Source organism: Heliangelus exortis, chromosome Z (assembly GCF_036169615.1).
Source record: "Heliangelus exortis chromosome Z, bHelExo1.hap1, whole genome shotgun sequence".
NCBI classification, from domain to species: Eukaryota; Metazoa; Chordata; class Aves; order Apodiformes; family Trochilidae; genus Heliangelus; species Heliangelus exortis.
In genome coordinates this window covers 32,164,943-32,179,318 of record NC_092454.1, presented here as the reverse complement: position 1 = coordinate 32,179,318, position 14,376 = coordinate 32,164,943, and the positions used below count along the sequence as shown (strand labels likewise).

At 37.3% G+C, this 14,376-nt stretch overlaps 1 protein-coding gene across 11 annotated transcripts in view; it reads right to left on the bottom strand.

The window, feature by feature from the left end:
* Positions 1 to 14,376, bottom strand: part of CDC14B (cell division cycle 14B) — a 46,843-nt gene that overhangs the window by 22,070 nt on the left and 10,397 nt on the right. For all 11 annotated transcript variants that reach the window (XR_011723298.1, XR_011723297.1, XR_011723299.1 and 8 more), the window contains exons 4-5: positions 13,562 to 13,654; positions 1,756 to 1,832 (exon numbers count right to left, since the gene is read on the bottom strand). Coding sequence is in view for 7 of the 11 variants with exons in the window: in XM_071731067.1 (XP_071587168.1) it covers positions 1,756 to 1,832; positions 13,562 to 13,654 (170 nt within the window). In the remaining 4 variants the exon portion in view is untranslated. The remainder of the gene's footprint in view (positions 1 to 1,755; positions 1,833 to 13,561; positions 13,655 to 14,376) is intronic.

Sequence of the window (14,376 nt, the reverse complement as noted above, 5' to 3'; positions counted from 1 at the left end):
AGCAACTTGTGCTGCTACAAAGAATGCTAATGGTATTTGGACATCAAAGTATTGCCAGTAGGTTTAAGGCAGTGATCTTTCCCCCCTCTTCAGCACTGGTACTCCCCAGTGCAGAAGGGAGCAGTGCATAGCTGGAGAGGCCCAGCAAAGGGCTGCAAATATGATTAAGGGACTGAAGCATCTCACGTGGAAAGGCAGAGAGAGCTGGAACTGTTCACCCTGAAGAAGAGGCAGCTGAGGAGGATGTTATCAATGTATGTAAGTGCCTTAAAGGTAAGTGCAGGCTCTTTTCAGTGCTGCCCATTGATGGGACTAGGGGAATGGGCACAGACTGAAGCACACTCTGAACATCAGAAACCATTTTTTCACTCTGGGTGACTGAAAAAAAGAATCTTTGCATCCTGCTAGGAAATGTTTTTGAATTGATAATAACCTTAAGTAATTTTCCATGGGAAGGCTGGGTTTTTTTGCAGAGATTAAGATCTTAAAGGAGGCGGAGGCCAGACAAACATCTGTTCGTCATTAACATCATCTGAATTCCTGTGTTTGCACCAGATTTAGTTGCACTAGTAAACTCAAGAAAATGGTCAAGTTTGCAGACACTCGAGCAGACTATATTCTTTATCCCTGAGGCTGGAGAAGCCTTCAGAAGTCAGCTCTCAATAGTCATACATAAAACATATCTTTGCATTTCCTTCAGTATTGCTGTTGAAGTGATAGTCTAGGAATTTGGTATATGACCTGAGTGAAATGCTACTCCACCAACCACATACACCTTTACAATATTTACAAACAAGCTTTAGAGACTTCCTAAAGAGGACTTTTGTTCTGGAAATATAAAAATGGAATTTAGAAGTGGGAAATGCAATGATGGAAGTATGCAAATAAAGGGGCATGCCACTCCAACGTTATACTATGGTGGTGGCAGGGAGGGGAAGTAATAGAAATTCAAATCATCAAAAGCCAATCTCTTGGCATGAGAGCTAGAAAATCTAAACAAGTAAGGAGTGAATCAATTATGCTATAGCAATATATCTGGAGCTTGCCTCCTAAAAAGTTTTGGCCATATTTTTTGCATATTGGCAGCCAATGGAATGTTCCTCTAGTCCAACTTTTAGAAACTCTTGTTTGGAAGAAATTATGAAGTTTTTCCTCTGTGTGACAGATCAACTTTATTTGCTACATTAAGCAGCACAGCATATACCACAAAGAGAAATCTGTGGTCTGAAACAGCAAGGCTCACATTCACTCAGGGCCAAGTAGCTATGAAACAATGGTTTTACACATTTCCTCATTGGTAAAAAGAAATACTTTAAAGTTACATTAAGTCATATGAGGTTAGCTGGTTTTCTGTTATCTGGTATGCACAAAAACATTTGCAGGTTGCTGGAAATATTCAACAAGAGGGAAAATTGAAGTTCTAGAACTAGTATTAGAAGCCATTTGTGACAAATGACAGGTATTTTCATAAAATTGACTGTTAACCAGCACAAAATCAGATTGCCAACTGAGAAGCAAGGTAAATCAAAAAAGTCAACAGGAGTGCATACAAAGCAGCATGGATCCTTCAGTTTCTGTCAGTACACTTCAGTACCCACTGCTAACACCTCTGATCAGCAGTCTGCACATAAAGCTCAGGCAGTGAATGTGTCACATGTTAAAATTTCAGCCAAGAACACCACCAAATTAATACTGCTCAATGTTACATTCTTCTTCAAAATATCAAGGTATAGACATTTCTAACTTGTTATTTACCTGAAAGGAGGATATGAAATGCTTCCTGCCAATATAAGCCTGTACACATCTTCAGGAGATTTTCTCAGGTATATTATCTATTTTTGTGGGAAAATAAAATAAAAAAAAAATATTATTTTAAGTTTGATAGTTAAATCACTTGTTCAAATCACTTGTTTACTAAAGAAGGCATAATTAATTATCATAGTGCTCAAAACTTCTGGGAAAGAGTATAATGAAGAACGTGTACACAAATATGCAAAAATAAAACTAACAAATAATATAAAATACTGGTCAATCTAGAGGAACATACTTTTTTAAACAAAATTTATAGATTTGTGCAGGAGTTGTACAGCTATAGGATACAGTGAAAAACCTTCTGTCCCTCTGGATTCCTCCATGGTTCTACTGCAACTCTGCTAGACCAGCTTGTAGATAGATATATATATATATATTTTTTAAATTATGCTTTTAAGATATAAATCAAAACAGAAAACCACACACAGATATCAGCAAAGGTATGAAACTTCTGGTCTACAAAACCGTGTAGTACAGTGAGTACAAAACTCAGCAGAAAACATTAAAACAGTAATTTCTACATATTTTGATGTTCAAAGTACAGTACAGTACTTCCTCCTTTGCACTGGTGAGGCAGTACCCAGTAACTAAATCCAGATGCCATAAAGAAACAAGCAAAAAAAAAACCCCAAAAAAAAAAAAAAAAAAAAAAAAGAAATCTGTAGATTCAGAAGCAAAATCCTAAGAACAGAATAAACTAACAAACTTGAAGCACTACTTTCTGCTTTCAGAAACACTCAGAAAAGAATTCACAAATGACCAACTCATGGCAAATATTGTATTATCTTCCATCACACCATGTCTGGTCCCTTGTGGATAGCCTTTAACACTAAAGCCTCCTTAAACAATACTGTAAAACTCCTATGCAAATCATGCCTTTCAATACAAATCAAACGATCTCCAGCACGGCCAGGAGATAACAACTGTTAACAATGACCTGTGACTAACAGGTCAATATTCAGTAATTTCAAGTTTATACTTTTTCTTAAAAATCACATTTTACAAAAAATGCTTTAACACAGTACAGAAAGGCGTTTTTTTTCATTAATGTTCAGTAAAAGTATTTACATTTCCCATACTAATGACTTTTTTCCTTAGCGGTTTTTAGAAAATAGGAATTCTAATGAGTATTAATTAAACATCACCCAAAAATCTAAGTATGGCACTGTTGCTTCCTGTTACTTTTGAGGTTTTTTCCTTGTCATTGACTTTCAAAATTCTTTTATGCTGCTGCAAAGCCAGCTTGAACAAATAGCTTAACATACCTTCAGCACCCTCTGTAGATACATATATACACAAACATTCTTGTGAGGTGAGAATGGGTGGTGGAACAGATGTTGAGAAAAGACCCAAACCAAACTTGCTTGAAACATACACAGCAGTGGATGACCCCTTCCATTTCTCTGATTCTTTTAGTATGTTATTTTCTGAGCATTTTTTCTGTGCCAATGGCAAAAGGAAAGAGGGGGGAAAAAGAAAGAAGAAAGGAAAGAAAGGAAGAGAGAAAGGAAAGAAAGGAAGAGAGAAAGGAAAGGAAGGAAAGGAAGGAAAGGAAGAAAGGAAGGAAAGGAAGGAAAGGAAGGAAAGGAAGGAAAGGAAGGAAAGGAAGGAAGGAAGGAAGGAAGGAAGGAAGGAAGGAAGGAAGAAGGAAGGAAGGAAGGAAGGAAGGAAGGAAGGAAGGAAGGAAGGAAGGAAGGAAGGAAGGAAGGAAGGAAGGAAGGAAGGAAGGAAGGAAGGAAGGAAGGAAGGAAGGAAGGAAGGAAGGAAGGAAGGAAGGAAGGAAGGAAGGAAGGAAGGAAGGAAGGAAGGAAGGAAGGAAGGAAGGAAGGAAGGAAGGAAGGAAGGAAGGAAGGAAGGAAGGAAGGAAGAAGGGAGGAAGGGAGGAAGGGAGGAAGGAGGAAGGGAGGAAGGGAGGAAGGGAGGAAGGGAGGAAGGGAGGAAGGGAGGAAGGGAGGAAGGGAGGAAGGGAGGAAGGGAGGGAGAAAGAGAGAAAGAAAGGAAAGAAAGAAAGAAGAAAGAAAGAAAGAAAGAAAGAAAGAAGAAAGAAAGAAAGAAAGAAAGAAAGAAAGAAAGAAAGAAAGAAAGAAAGAAAGAAAGAAAGAAAGAAAGAAAGAAAGAAAGAAAAGAAAGAAAGAAAGAAAGAAGAAGAAAGAAAGAAAGAAAGAAAGAAAGAAAGAAAGAAAGAAGAAAAGAAAGAAAGAAAGAAAGAAAGAAAGAAAGAAAGAAGAAAGAAAGAAAGAAAGAAAAGGAAAGAAAGAAAGAAAGAAAGAAAGAAAGAAGAAAGAAAGAAAGAAAGAAGAAGAAAGAAAGAAAGAAAGAAAGAAAGAAAGAAAGAAAGAAAGAAAGAAAGAAAGAAAAGAAAGAAAGAAAGAAAGAAAGAAAGAAAGAAAGAAAGAAAGAAAGAAGAAAGAAGGAAAGAAAGAAACCGAAAGAAAGAAAGAGAGAAAGAGGAGAAAGAGAGAAAGAAAGGAAAGAAAGAAAGAAAGAAAGAAAGAAAGAAAGAAAGAAAGAAGAAAGAAAGAAAGAAAGAAAGAAAGAAAGAAAGAAAGAAGAAAGAAAGAAAGAAAGAAGAAAGAAAGAAAGAAAGAGAAGAAAGAAAGAAAGAAAGAAAGAAAGAAAGAAAGAAAGAAAGAAAGAAAGAAAGAAGAAAGAAAGAAAGAAAGAAAGAAAGAAAAAAGTAGTTTATTAAGCAATGAAAACTGTATGGTTTTGTGTCTGTGAGCTTTCACTGGGGATGGGTGACTTTTGCATTTGTATTTGCAAGCATACACCTGGAATAGAAAGGAGATTAAAAAAGCCACCAAATACCATAGCTGCTCCTCTGATGCCAGCATTTAATTTCTATTCTGCAGGCATACCGATTGCCTAGATTGGATATAAATTTACATTCTAAGAAATTTCCAGTTGCATACATTGATATAGTCATACTTTGCATCTTACAGCTCTGTGAACTCGTGTTACTAGCAAGTCTACAAATCCAGCACTGATTTCTTATCAGAAAAAGAGCCCTGCCCCAGAAAAACTTACAAACCAGGAACATGAAATGGCATTAGCAAACAGAAGGTAATTAAACAGCAGAAACAGAGTTTGTAGCCAGAAGTGAGTCACCTGGAAAAAACTTGGGATTCAGTGCTGTAAGGCTGGGTAATATAGAGAATACTACTTGTACAACAAGCAAATAGAAATGCAGCTAATATTAGCTAATCCTCTAAGTGCATGTAGCTCAGAAAGGTCAAGGATTTCTCCTGTATCTCAGCTGAGCTTTTACCAGCTTCCTAAAGAAAACAAGCCTCAATGCAGAAGCATTTGTTTTCAAGTATAATACCTTCAAGAGGCAAGTTTTCTCCATAATGTTGAACGTTGTATTCAGATAAGTCTAGATAATGTTTACAGTATACTGCAACCCTCAGTTCTTAAGCACAGATCCAACTTCTGAATTTACCTTACAAGTGAAGTTGCTAGAAACATTATTTTAACATACATGTATGTCTGCTTGGACCTTCCTTAACACCGTTACATGAACCCTTACAAGGACACTTGGAAAAGCCACCTGATTTTGTCATAAAAATCCAATGTCACCATCAACTAGTATACACCAAAAACACACTGCAAGGATATGGCCAAAAGCAAAAAATACACAGCACTTCCTGTACAACTAAAGTAATATGCAGTATACTGATTGAAGAAGAAAGCTCTAGCCTGTATTTCTCTCAGTTTTCTGAAATGGAGATCCCACACTTCATCTGTGACACCGATACACACAGAAGATACAACATGTGAACAGTTGCAGAGGCTTTTTGATCTGACCATTGATGAAATGATCAAATGGTGTTCCCAGTGAAAACTGTTTCAGAAAAAAAATATCCAGACAGGTGCAATGGTGTGGAGTGCTTCAAAAGGGAAGAATGACATACAGTCTCTACATGGAATGGGAAAGCCCATAAAACAGATACTTACTTCACAAGGAAAGCATCCTGGCAGTAACACAGCACAAGAAGTTGTGACAGTCAAGTGAAGACAGGATCAGCTTCTGACACAGCTTAAGGCCATAAAAGAGCAGACTACTGGAAAACTTGGGTGCAAGCAAGGCTGGGTGGAGGCTAGACGTGGGTGAACCCGGGGTTGGGTTGTGGGTGAACCAAGTCCCAGATACAGAAACAGGCAAAACTGAAGGAGTGAACAAAGGAGCAGCAAAGCCCAGAGAAGCAACAGACCATGAAGCAGCAGGGACTGTTTCTGCATTAGGAAGCACTGTGCACCAGCAGAAAGGCATCTGTAGACTGAGAGCCAGCAGTGAAGATCTGACATCTGCACTGTATGCTTCCAGCAGCTTCTAACATGAACAGCTAGTCCTGGGCTGGTCCTGTGGACCCACTGTCTGCTAGGATTGATCTTAGACTGCTCTGTGAAGTGAATCAAAATGCAGTGAATATGGTTTAAGGAACAATTCACTTACTTAAGAACAATTACTCTAGACACAAACTGAATCTGTAATATTGGATTTTTTAATATACATAACTGTATATAATACTCTTTTTGACAAGAAGAAGGCTACTAAAGCCTTAAAGACAATTTTATTGGAATGATGCAGGTGAACAAAGGACTAAAGAAAGCCAGTAAATGAGAATGTAATCAGAGAGAGCTGCAGTAGGCAGAAGTGTTGTAAGAAAGGAAGATGTTTTAAGGCAGTAAGAACAACTGAAGTTTGAGAAAAGAAGAGAATGAAAATGTTGACCTGATGAACATCAAAACAAAGATACATCTGTAAGTTCATGAGGTACGTACTGAGGGAAGGTGGAGAAACGGGAAAAGACAATCTCCAGAAATCAAAATATATAACAGCAGAAACCTGGTTGTCCAGATGCTGATTATGTTTCTGCTGTGCTTTCTAAAACGACAGAAACTCTCACAAGTAATGTTGTTTTCTTAAGTTTAAAAAGATTATGCTTAAAAGATGAGTAGATGTGGCACTTAGGGAACATGGTTTACAGTTGTACTAGAGGGTCTTAAAAGTCTTTTCCAACCTAAATCATCCTACAATCCAAAGTTAATCCCAATAAGCAACCAACAAGAAGTACTATTAAAAAGATGAAAAATATTAAAATATTTTTCAGGCAATTATATTAACTGTGATTAGGTAGAAGCAGGCATTTTCTGGGACAGTTTTTGCCCATCTTTATATGTACAGATGGAAAAAAAGCCTATTAAAATTTTAAATTCATTGCCCAAGGGGCTCTTTCCCTGCAGGCCAGGCATTTGCTGAAGAAAAAAAAAAAAGGTAGCTTTTTAAAAAATTCAGCAGACCTTAAGTAAATGATTCAGAAGTACAGTTTCATTAGTTTTAGAACATTCCTACAATGATAATCAAGTGCAGATGGGAGTATACACACACACACACACACACACACATGGATAGAAAGACTCTTAAAATCCTTTACAAGTCTTCTGCTTATGTATCTTCCAGAAAAAATGTTACTGTAAGGAACAGACATCTTTCAAGCTGAAAGAACATACTATTTCATCATACTGTGTAATCACTTGTGTACCAACAATTTAGAAATTTGCTTTTTTCATGCATACAAAAAAAAAAAAAAAAAAAAAAAAATTGTGCTGAACTGAACTTCAAAATAGAGTGAGAAATTTGCAATTAGCAGTTGAACCATTAACAGTGTTCTAATCATTCTTTTCATTTAGGACTTCTGTTTCTAATTAAGGGACTGCAGGCAGCTCTGTGAATGGTCAAGAACTGTCCAAGAGTTAAATACTAGGAAACCTGCACTCAAGCACTTCTCCTGCCAAGGATGTGTAGTCAAACAGGTGCTATAACATTCACTGAATGAAACAGAATGGCTTGCAGGATAGACAACACGGTCTTTAATTATGAGCATTTAAAATCATCATAGAAGAAGAGTTCTTTTAGCAAGCAATTTTATTGTCTGATTCATATTGGTGTTCTCAAACCAATCCTATTTTTAAACAAAGGTTTTCTACATTAGTATTAAAACTGTGAAAATGATTTGACAGCAGGATGAAAAATATCCCTGGTAGAAAACAAAAGGTGGCTCCTGTTGAAAAAGGCATCTTACTCTTCTACATGGCATTATGAAGTGAAATAGTAATGCTGCATACAAGATGAAGCATGTTTGATAATAATAATCTATGACATAACTCAGTGCTTTTTGAGGAAAATTAAATAGGACATTTAAATATGTTGTAGTGCTAGAAACTGCATCAACTCAAGTCTGTAAATAGCACTTTAAATTTACATTTATGATATGCTTAATGCAACCATGTTTATCCACCTGCTTACCCTTAACTGCAAAATGGTTTCTACTTAAATCATGCATTTTACCATCTTTAGAGGCAAGAAAACAAGGTGATGATTAATTTTAAATTGCTTACAAGCAAGTTTCATGTGATAAAGCTATCTTCTATAAATGTTGTTCACCCAAAATAGCCTGAAATGGTGTAAGCTGTAATAATCACAACCTTCCGCTTCTGTACAAATAGAAACAACTGCCCCGTGTGACCAGACTCAAACACAAGCTCACACACACGTGTAATTTTACTGTAACTTAAAAATATTTAAATATGTATTTCATTGAATCCTCCATTGGATATACTAGTGAGTTAATACATCAACTTTTCTAACAATATTTCCTAGAAGGAAAGGTTAAACACAGCAAAATTAAACCAGAAATACATTACAATAACAACCTTCCTGCATGTATTTGTGCTGTGCTCAGGAAATGCACGTGTGGCCAACAGTTCATTAGTAGAAACCTGGTCGTTAAGTGGATAAAAGTGACAGAAAGAGAATAGGTGCCTGTCTATAGCAACTCTCTTCGTTCATCATTAACAAAAGCAAGAAACCTCCAATTGCCTTTTAAACAGTGGAGGGGTTGTAGAGAAAACTCTATTAGCTCAGAACTGACTGGCCTGGGCACATCAGTACTTCACGACAGCTAAGTGAGTGACTCTCAAAGAGCAACCCCTCTTACCCTGTGTAGACAAACAGCCTGGTAAGACTATCACGAGGAAGAACCTAGCACAAACAATAGGAAAAGCTGCTCTTATGAAAGCTAACCATGATTTCCCAAATACAATTCAGAGATGGAAGCTTTTTAGAGGACATGAACACAAAGAAGGCCAAAAAGACTTGAGGCAACTTTTGGTTAAATGAGCGGCCAATATTTTGTCCATCTCATCTCTGCCACTTGCATATTAAGCACAAGCACCTCTCATCAAAATGTAGCTGAGGGCAAAGTCTAGCCACCTGTAATTTGAGTGCTACCAGTTACCCATTCACCATCACTCAGCCTGGACCACTAAAATAAACAAGCAGGTTTGCTTATTTTCCCCTGGCTTGCCAGAGAAAATTCTGCAAATGCCACAGTGAAAACTGAACAGTTCAACTTCACACAGATGGCTGCTAATTGCTTCTGCAACCTCCATCTCCTACCCAGCATTAGGCCCACAGCTAGGGAGGACACTAACAAATTGAAAAGGCAAAAAAACAGTGCTACAGATCAGAACGGATGAAGGAAACACTGCTTACCCTGAAGAAAGAAGATGAGAAAATAGACAAAGTACAGAGATGAGTCCTGGAGAAGATGACCTGAATTACAGCAGTTCATGGGGCGGTACCCTCGGAGGGTCACCCTCCAAGTACATAATTAGTGCCAGGCCTGAGAAAAAAAACACTAAGTTAATGCAGCCAAGAGGGGAGGGAGGGAGCTTGGGAATTGGGTGGACAGGGCACAGAGGGTACATTTTCTTTCTTAATATAGAGAAGGAGCAATGATGGAAGAAGCAGACTTTCCTCACCCACAGCCAAGTCCTGATGAAAATCAAGAGAAGCCACTGTAGAGATCAACTCAGAAGATCACTGCTGCTTTGGTAGAGTGGTAAGGCCTGAACAGTGCAGACAGCTTCCAAGGAAAAGCAATTTTTCTTTAAAAGATGAAGAACAAACAGATCCCCCCTCCCACCCCCGCCCTCTCCCCTTACCCCCTCCACCCATATAAAGTGTAAACATTCAACCCCAACACACTGAGTTCTGTCTGCCCTTTGTGTGGCTGATGCCACATTTATGCTAATCTACACAGAAGAATATTATTCCCATTATGTAGTATATCTGTAAAAATGAAACAAAATACAGAATTAAAATGGATGGAAGATAAACAATAAAGGGATTGAGATATAAATTGATAAGATTTACTCTAAAAATTCATATTTTATTCTAAAACTACATATACATAGCACTTCATTTGAAAACTTTTTCTTCACTTTTAAGGCCATGTTATACTGAAGAGCCCTGCAGCTTGACTTAGGCTGTGCTGTCACATCAAAGTACACCTGGAAGGAAGCAGCAGATGTGGGAGGGGGGAGAAAGAAGTGTGTAGCCTGGAGAATTCAGAAACTATCTCCACTGAAGAGGAAAGAAAGACAAGTTAGATGAAGCAAGTGGGGAAACATTTAATACACCAATTGTGAAGAAAAGACTGGGAACAGATTTGGCTTGTAAACCAGAACACTAACAGCTGTCCTAACACTTCACCACAGTTTCTGAAGTCTCTCATTACTGCCTTAGTCAAAATGAATATATCCCCACATGATATATATATATACATAAATACATTTACACAAAACATGTTGCATGATAAATCATGCTAATATATCTCATTCGCTTTAAGCAGAAGTTAAATTAGTTTTCTTAAACAGAATATTATTTAAAGTCAACCAGCCATTGAAAGGAAAGCCACAGAAACTTCTAGCATAAAAATGCTGCATGTTTAAGAAGGCACTAATAAACTATAGTCTAATGTAGTTCTGTGTTAAAATGTGCCTGTGTTTAAAACAAAAAAAAAACAACCAGGCAAACAAACAAACAAAACCTAACAAAACCAGAAAGCACACACACTTACTGTGCCTATGCTATTTCTGAGACTCTCAGAGCCTGTTATTCCTAGTACGTAAATCAAAGCTCCTGCATCTGCAGACCACCTTGCACACAAAACTATGCTGAAGTTATAAAAGGCCTTACAACACACACAGATAAGCAATATGTTCATGACTATCTTTGAAAAGGATACTTTCTGTTTCCTTGCTCTTTGCACCTGAACTTCTCCAACCTGATGCACTGGCACACAGTCCCTCATTCTAATGTAAGCTTTTGAAATGGGAACCCACCATGAAGCTAAAAAACCAAAATCAAACAAGAAAACATTCAACCCAAAGAAAACAGAATACAGTGGGAACCTACCACTTACACACTGTAAGGGATAAGAGATTATGGTATTCAGTTTAAGCAGCAAAGAGCATTACTAGCAGGACATAGTCTGAGTAACTAAAGTTACAGAAGCAGTTCTTAGAAGTTTTGAGCAATAGCTGAATGAATCCTTCCTCATCAAAAAGCAAAGAACCCTGAATTAAAAAAGTAGGTGAATGCTTAAGCCTACATTTGTTTAAAACAGTCTGTATTTCCTTTCAGTCATTGAAGATGATGGGCATATAATTATCATGCATTCTGAACAGATCCTGTATGATCTATTGCTAAAGTTAGAGAGAACAAACCAATTCTCCCCGCAGAAGAACAAACATGGAATGTGTATGTCTCAACACTTGGGCAATGAGTGCTGTGATTAGGTGTGCCTCATCATGTAAGATCAACAAAGGACACCGGGAAGAAAAGAAAGCCTCAGGGGCACACTCTTTCTTCTATGATCTCCTTTCACTGGAATCTCTCCCACATTGCTCCAGGAAGAAACTGTACCCTACTGTGTAGGAAAAAAGCAATACCAGAGCCAAAGTCTGTTGCACTGGAAAGAAAATCAGCATCTAAGCTAGAGGTAGTTCACCATCCAGGACTTGTGATTATGCAAGACAGACAGCCCCCCATTTAAGGAAAGGACTGTTACTCACATAGTGCTTCACTTTACGATGGGACTTAAACAAAACCTGCCAAAATATTCAATATGTACAATGCAGTAGCCTAAGCACAAGTCTCTGAACTTTGAAAATTACCAATGTCTAGCCTGCTTCTGCCATGTGCCAGACTAGTCAGTCATGATCTCATGTCATACTTCAGCTGGATCTGTGTTAGCATCCCCTCTCTGCTCTGCAGCTCCCACCCCCTTCACTACAGTTCTCTGAAGCAAAAACTACACCTCTGTCCACCAGCCTCCATTTTTCCTTACCCTGCTTTGGAATACCATAATCCATCCATATTAATCTTAGAGCTTTAGCCAAGTCTGTTCAAGCATTCCCCTCAACTGTACATTTCTTACACGATAGGACTACTGGATTATCAGAAATAAGACTTGTGTTTGTTTTTTTGTATAATTTACATAGTCAGCCACAGTATTTTCATATCAGATTTTTTGCCATTAGCTAGTGGTAATGGATTCTGCTCAAAATATCAGCTGCTGTGCTGTGCTATAATACTACACATACTCAAAACAAAAGCTTAGGAAAAAAACCAAGACACACCTACTTCCAAATAGTGGCTGATAAATGAAGCCTTCTTACTTTCTGTGCCTCCAGTATGACCAAGTCACTAATTAAGAGGAAGCTTTCTTTCCTAAAAGCTGCAACAATTTTGTCAACACAACACCTTAACTGCAAGCAACTTTAGAAACTCATATGTTGTAAATTTTCACGTGGTTTAAGAATGCAAAATTGAACAGCAACACTTCTATGCACCTGTGTTTCAAACTCCAAGAGAGAGAGATTTTGAAATGTAGTCCTTAATTTGTAGTAAGTACTGTAGAAAATAGACAAGAAACCCTGGGGACCAGGAAATGGACGTCCTGCATGACAAAGAGGGGCATCAAGAAGACTGCCAAATCACAGCAAGTACCGTACAGCCTTGCAACTAATAAAAAGGAATGACCAAAGGCTACATGAATCCTGAGCCCTCAAATCTCCAATATAAAAGAACACATAGGTCCTCACTTCATTTTATTGCTTAGTAAACTAGAGAGATGGTTACAACCAAGGTGCATTACATGCCAAAGCAGAAAATGAATATGGTACATCACATCTTTCCTTCTAAAATCTTCAGAATTTTATTCCTTGGCTACATTTTTGTGAATCAAAGACTGATTCTTTAGATACAGTTGTGATGTAAAGTTAGTCATATTCCCCTCTCCAATCTGGAGAGGGGAACCTGGCTCAGTACATTTTTAGCCACCTTCTAGTATAAAAGCCTATTCCAAGGCTTTATACCAGCTCTAAGCTCTAGCACACCACCTCACTCCTTCTCCTAGGTTAAATGAAGAGATCACCTTAAATTAGAAAAGAAGCAGCTGGTGAGGAAAAGATAAATTTAACATGCATGCCATGGGAAATTATATACCATATTTCATGCAAGATAGTTCGGGGTTTTTTTAAATTTTTTTTAAAATTTTTTTTTCCCAAAAAGAAGAGAGTATATTTGCGTGATGGAAAGGAAAAACATTAAGCAGTTATTTTTTTAATGCACTAAAATATTCATAAAGATTTTTTTTCCAGTGGTACTCTAATTTCTAAGAGCACAGATTGCAGTAGAGAGGAAAAATCCCATACCATACCACTCCACGTACTTGGCAAATTTTAAAAACTCTCTTGGTATACCTAGGTGTAAGATACATTGTTAGGAATATTTTTCAAGAGACAAGACTTGTTTTGATCCTGCTGTTTTAAAGAACTACTATGAAAAAGGAACACATTTAATGAGTTGATTTAATGTAAAAATTTGAATACTTACTGCGTAGGAGCCTATGAGGAATGCAGCATTTGCTTGCTTTTTCTGATCAAAGCCAGTATAATGAATTATTTTCTTCCTTATCAACGAAAATGACTGTATTAAAAGAAAGAAGAAAGAAGAAGAACATTATGATTTTACATTTTATACTTCTCATGCCTTGTCTAATAAAACTAGAAGGAAAAATGGATCTGTTCTACGTTCAGCCACCTATATTCAGAGAATCAAATAAACTTTAGACTTGTTCCTCAGTAGCTGTAGAAAATTCTACTGAATCCCTGCCTAGGTTGTTCCAGTATTTTTCTATTTTTCCAGTATTTTTCCTAAATAATTTTTTATACAAAGTACATTAATCTTTCTTTTCTTCTGGAATACATTTACTATTTCTGATTTACATCCAGCCCTGTGTAACAGATAGAAGTAAATACAAAGTGGCATTCTCAAAAACACCAGAGGCATGTTGAAGTCACATCAGTTTTCCAGATTCCATTTACATCTGACTCTAGATAAATCAACTAGTAGTTTCCAAGGATTAGAACCACTGGAAAATACATGCTTAGGTTAAAATATTTTGAAAGTATTTCTAAACTTTATCATAAATAACTTAAGAAAATTTTATCTCAGCTTGGCATGTAATTTTTCCAGCTATCTTAGAAAAAAGGTGGAATGGTATTGCCAACAGAAAGGACTCCAGATCTGTGGTGGCAGCAAAAACTGTCCTCTAACTGGCCCGTGAAACAAAGTTTGATGCCCTTGAAACTGTATACTTTGATCAGCTGCTAAGCTATCATAAAATGTCACTATTTAAATGGCAATGT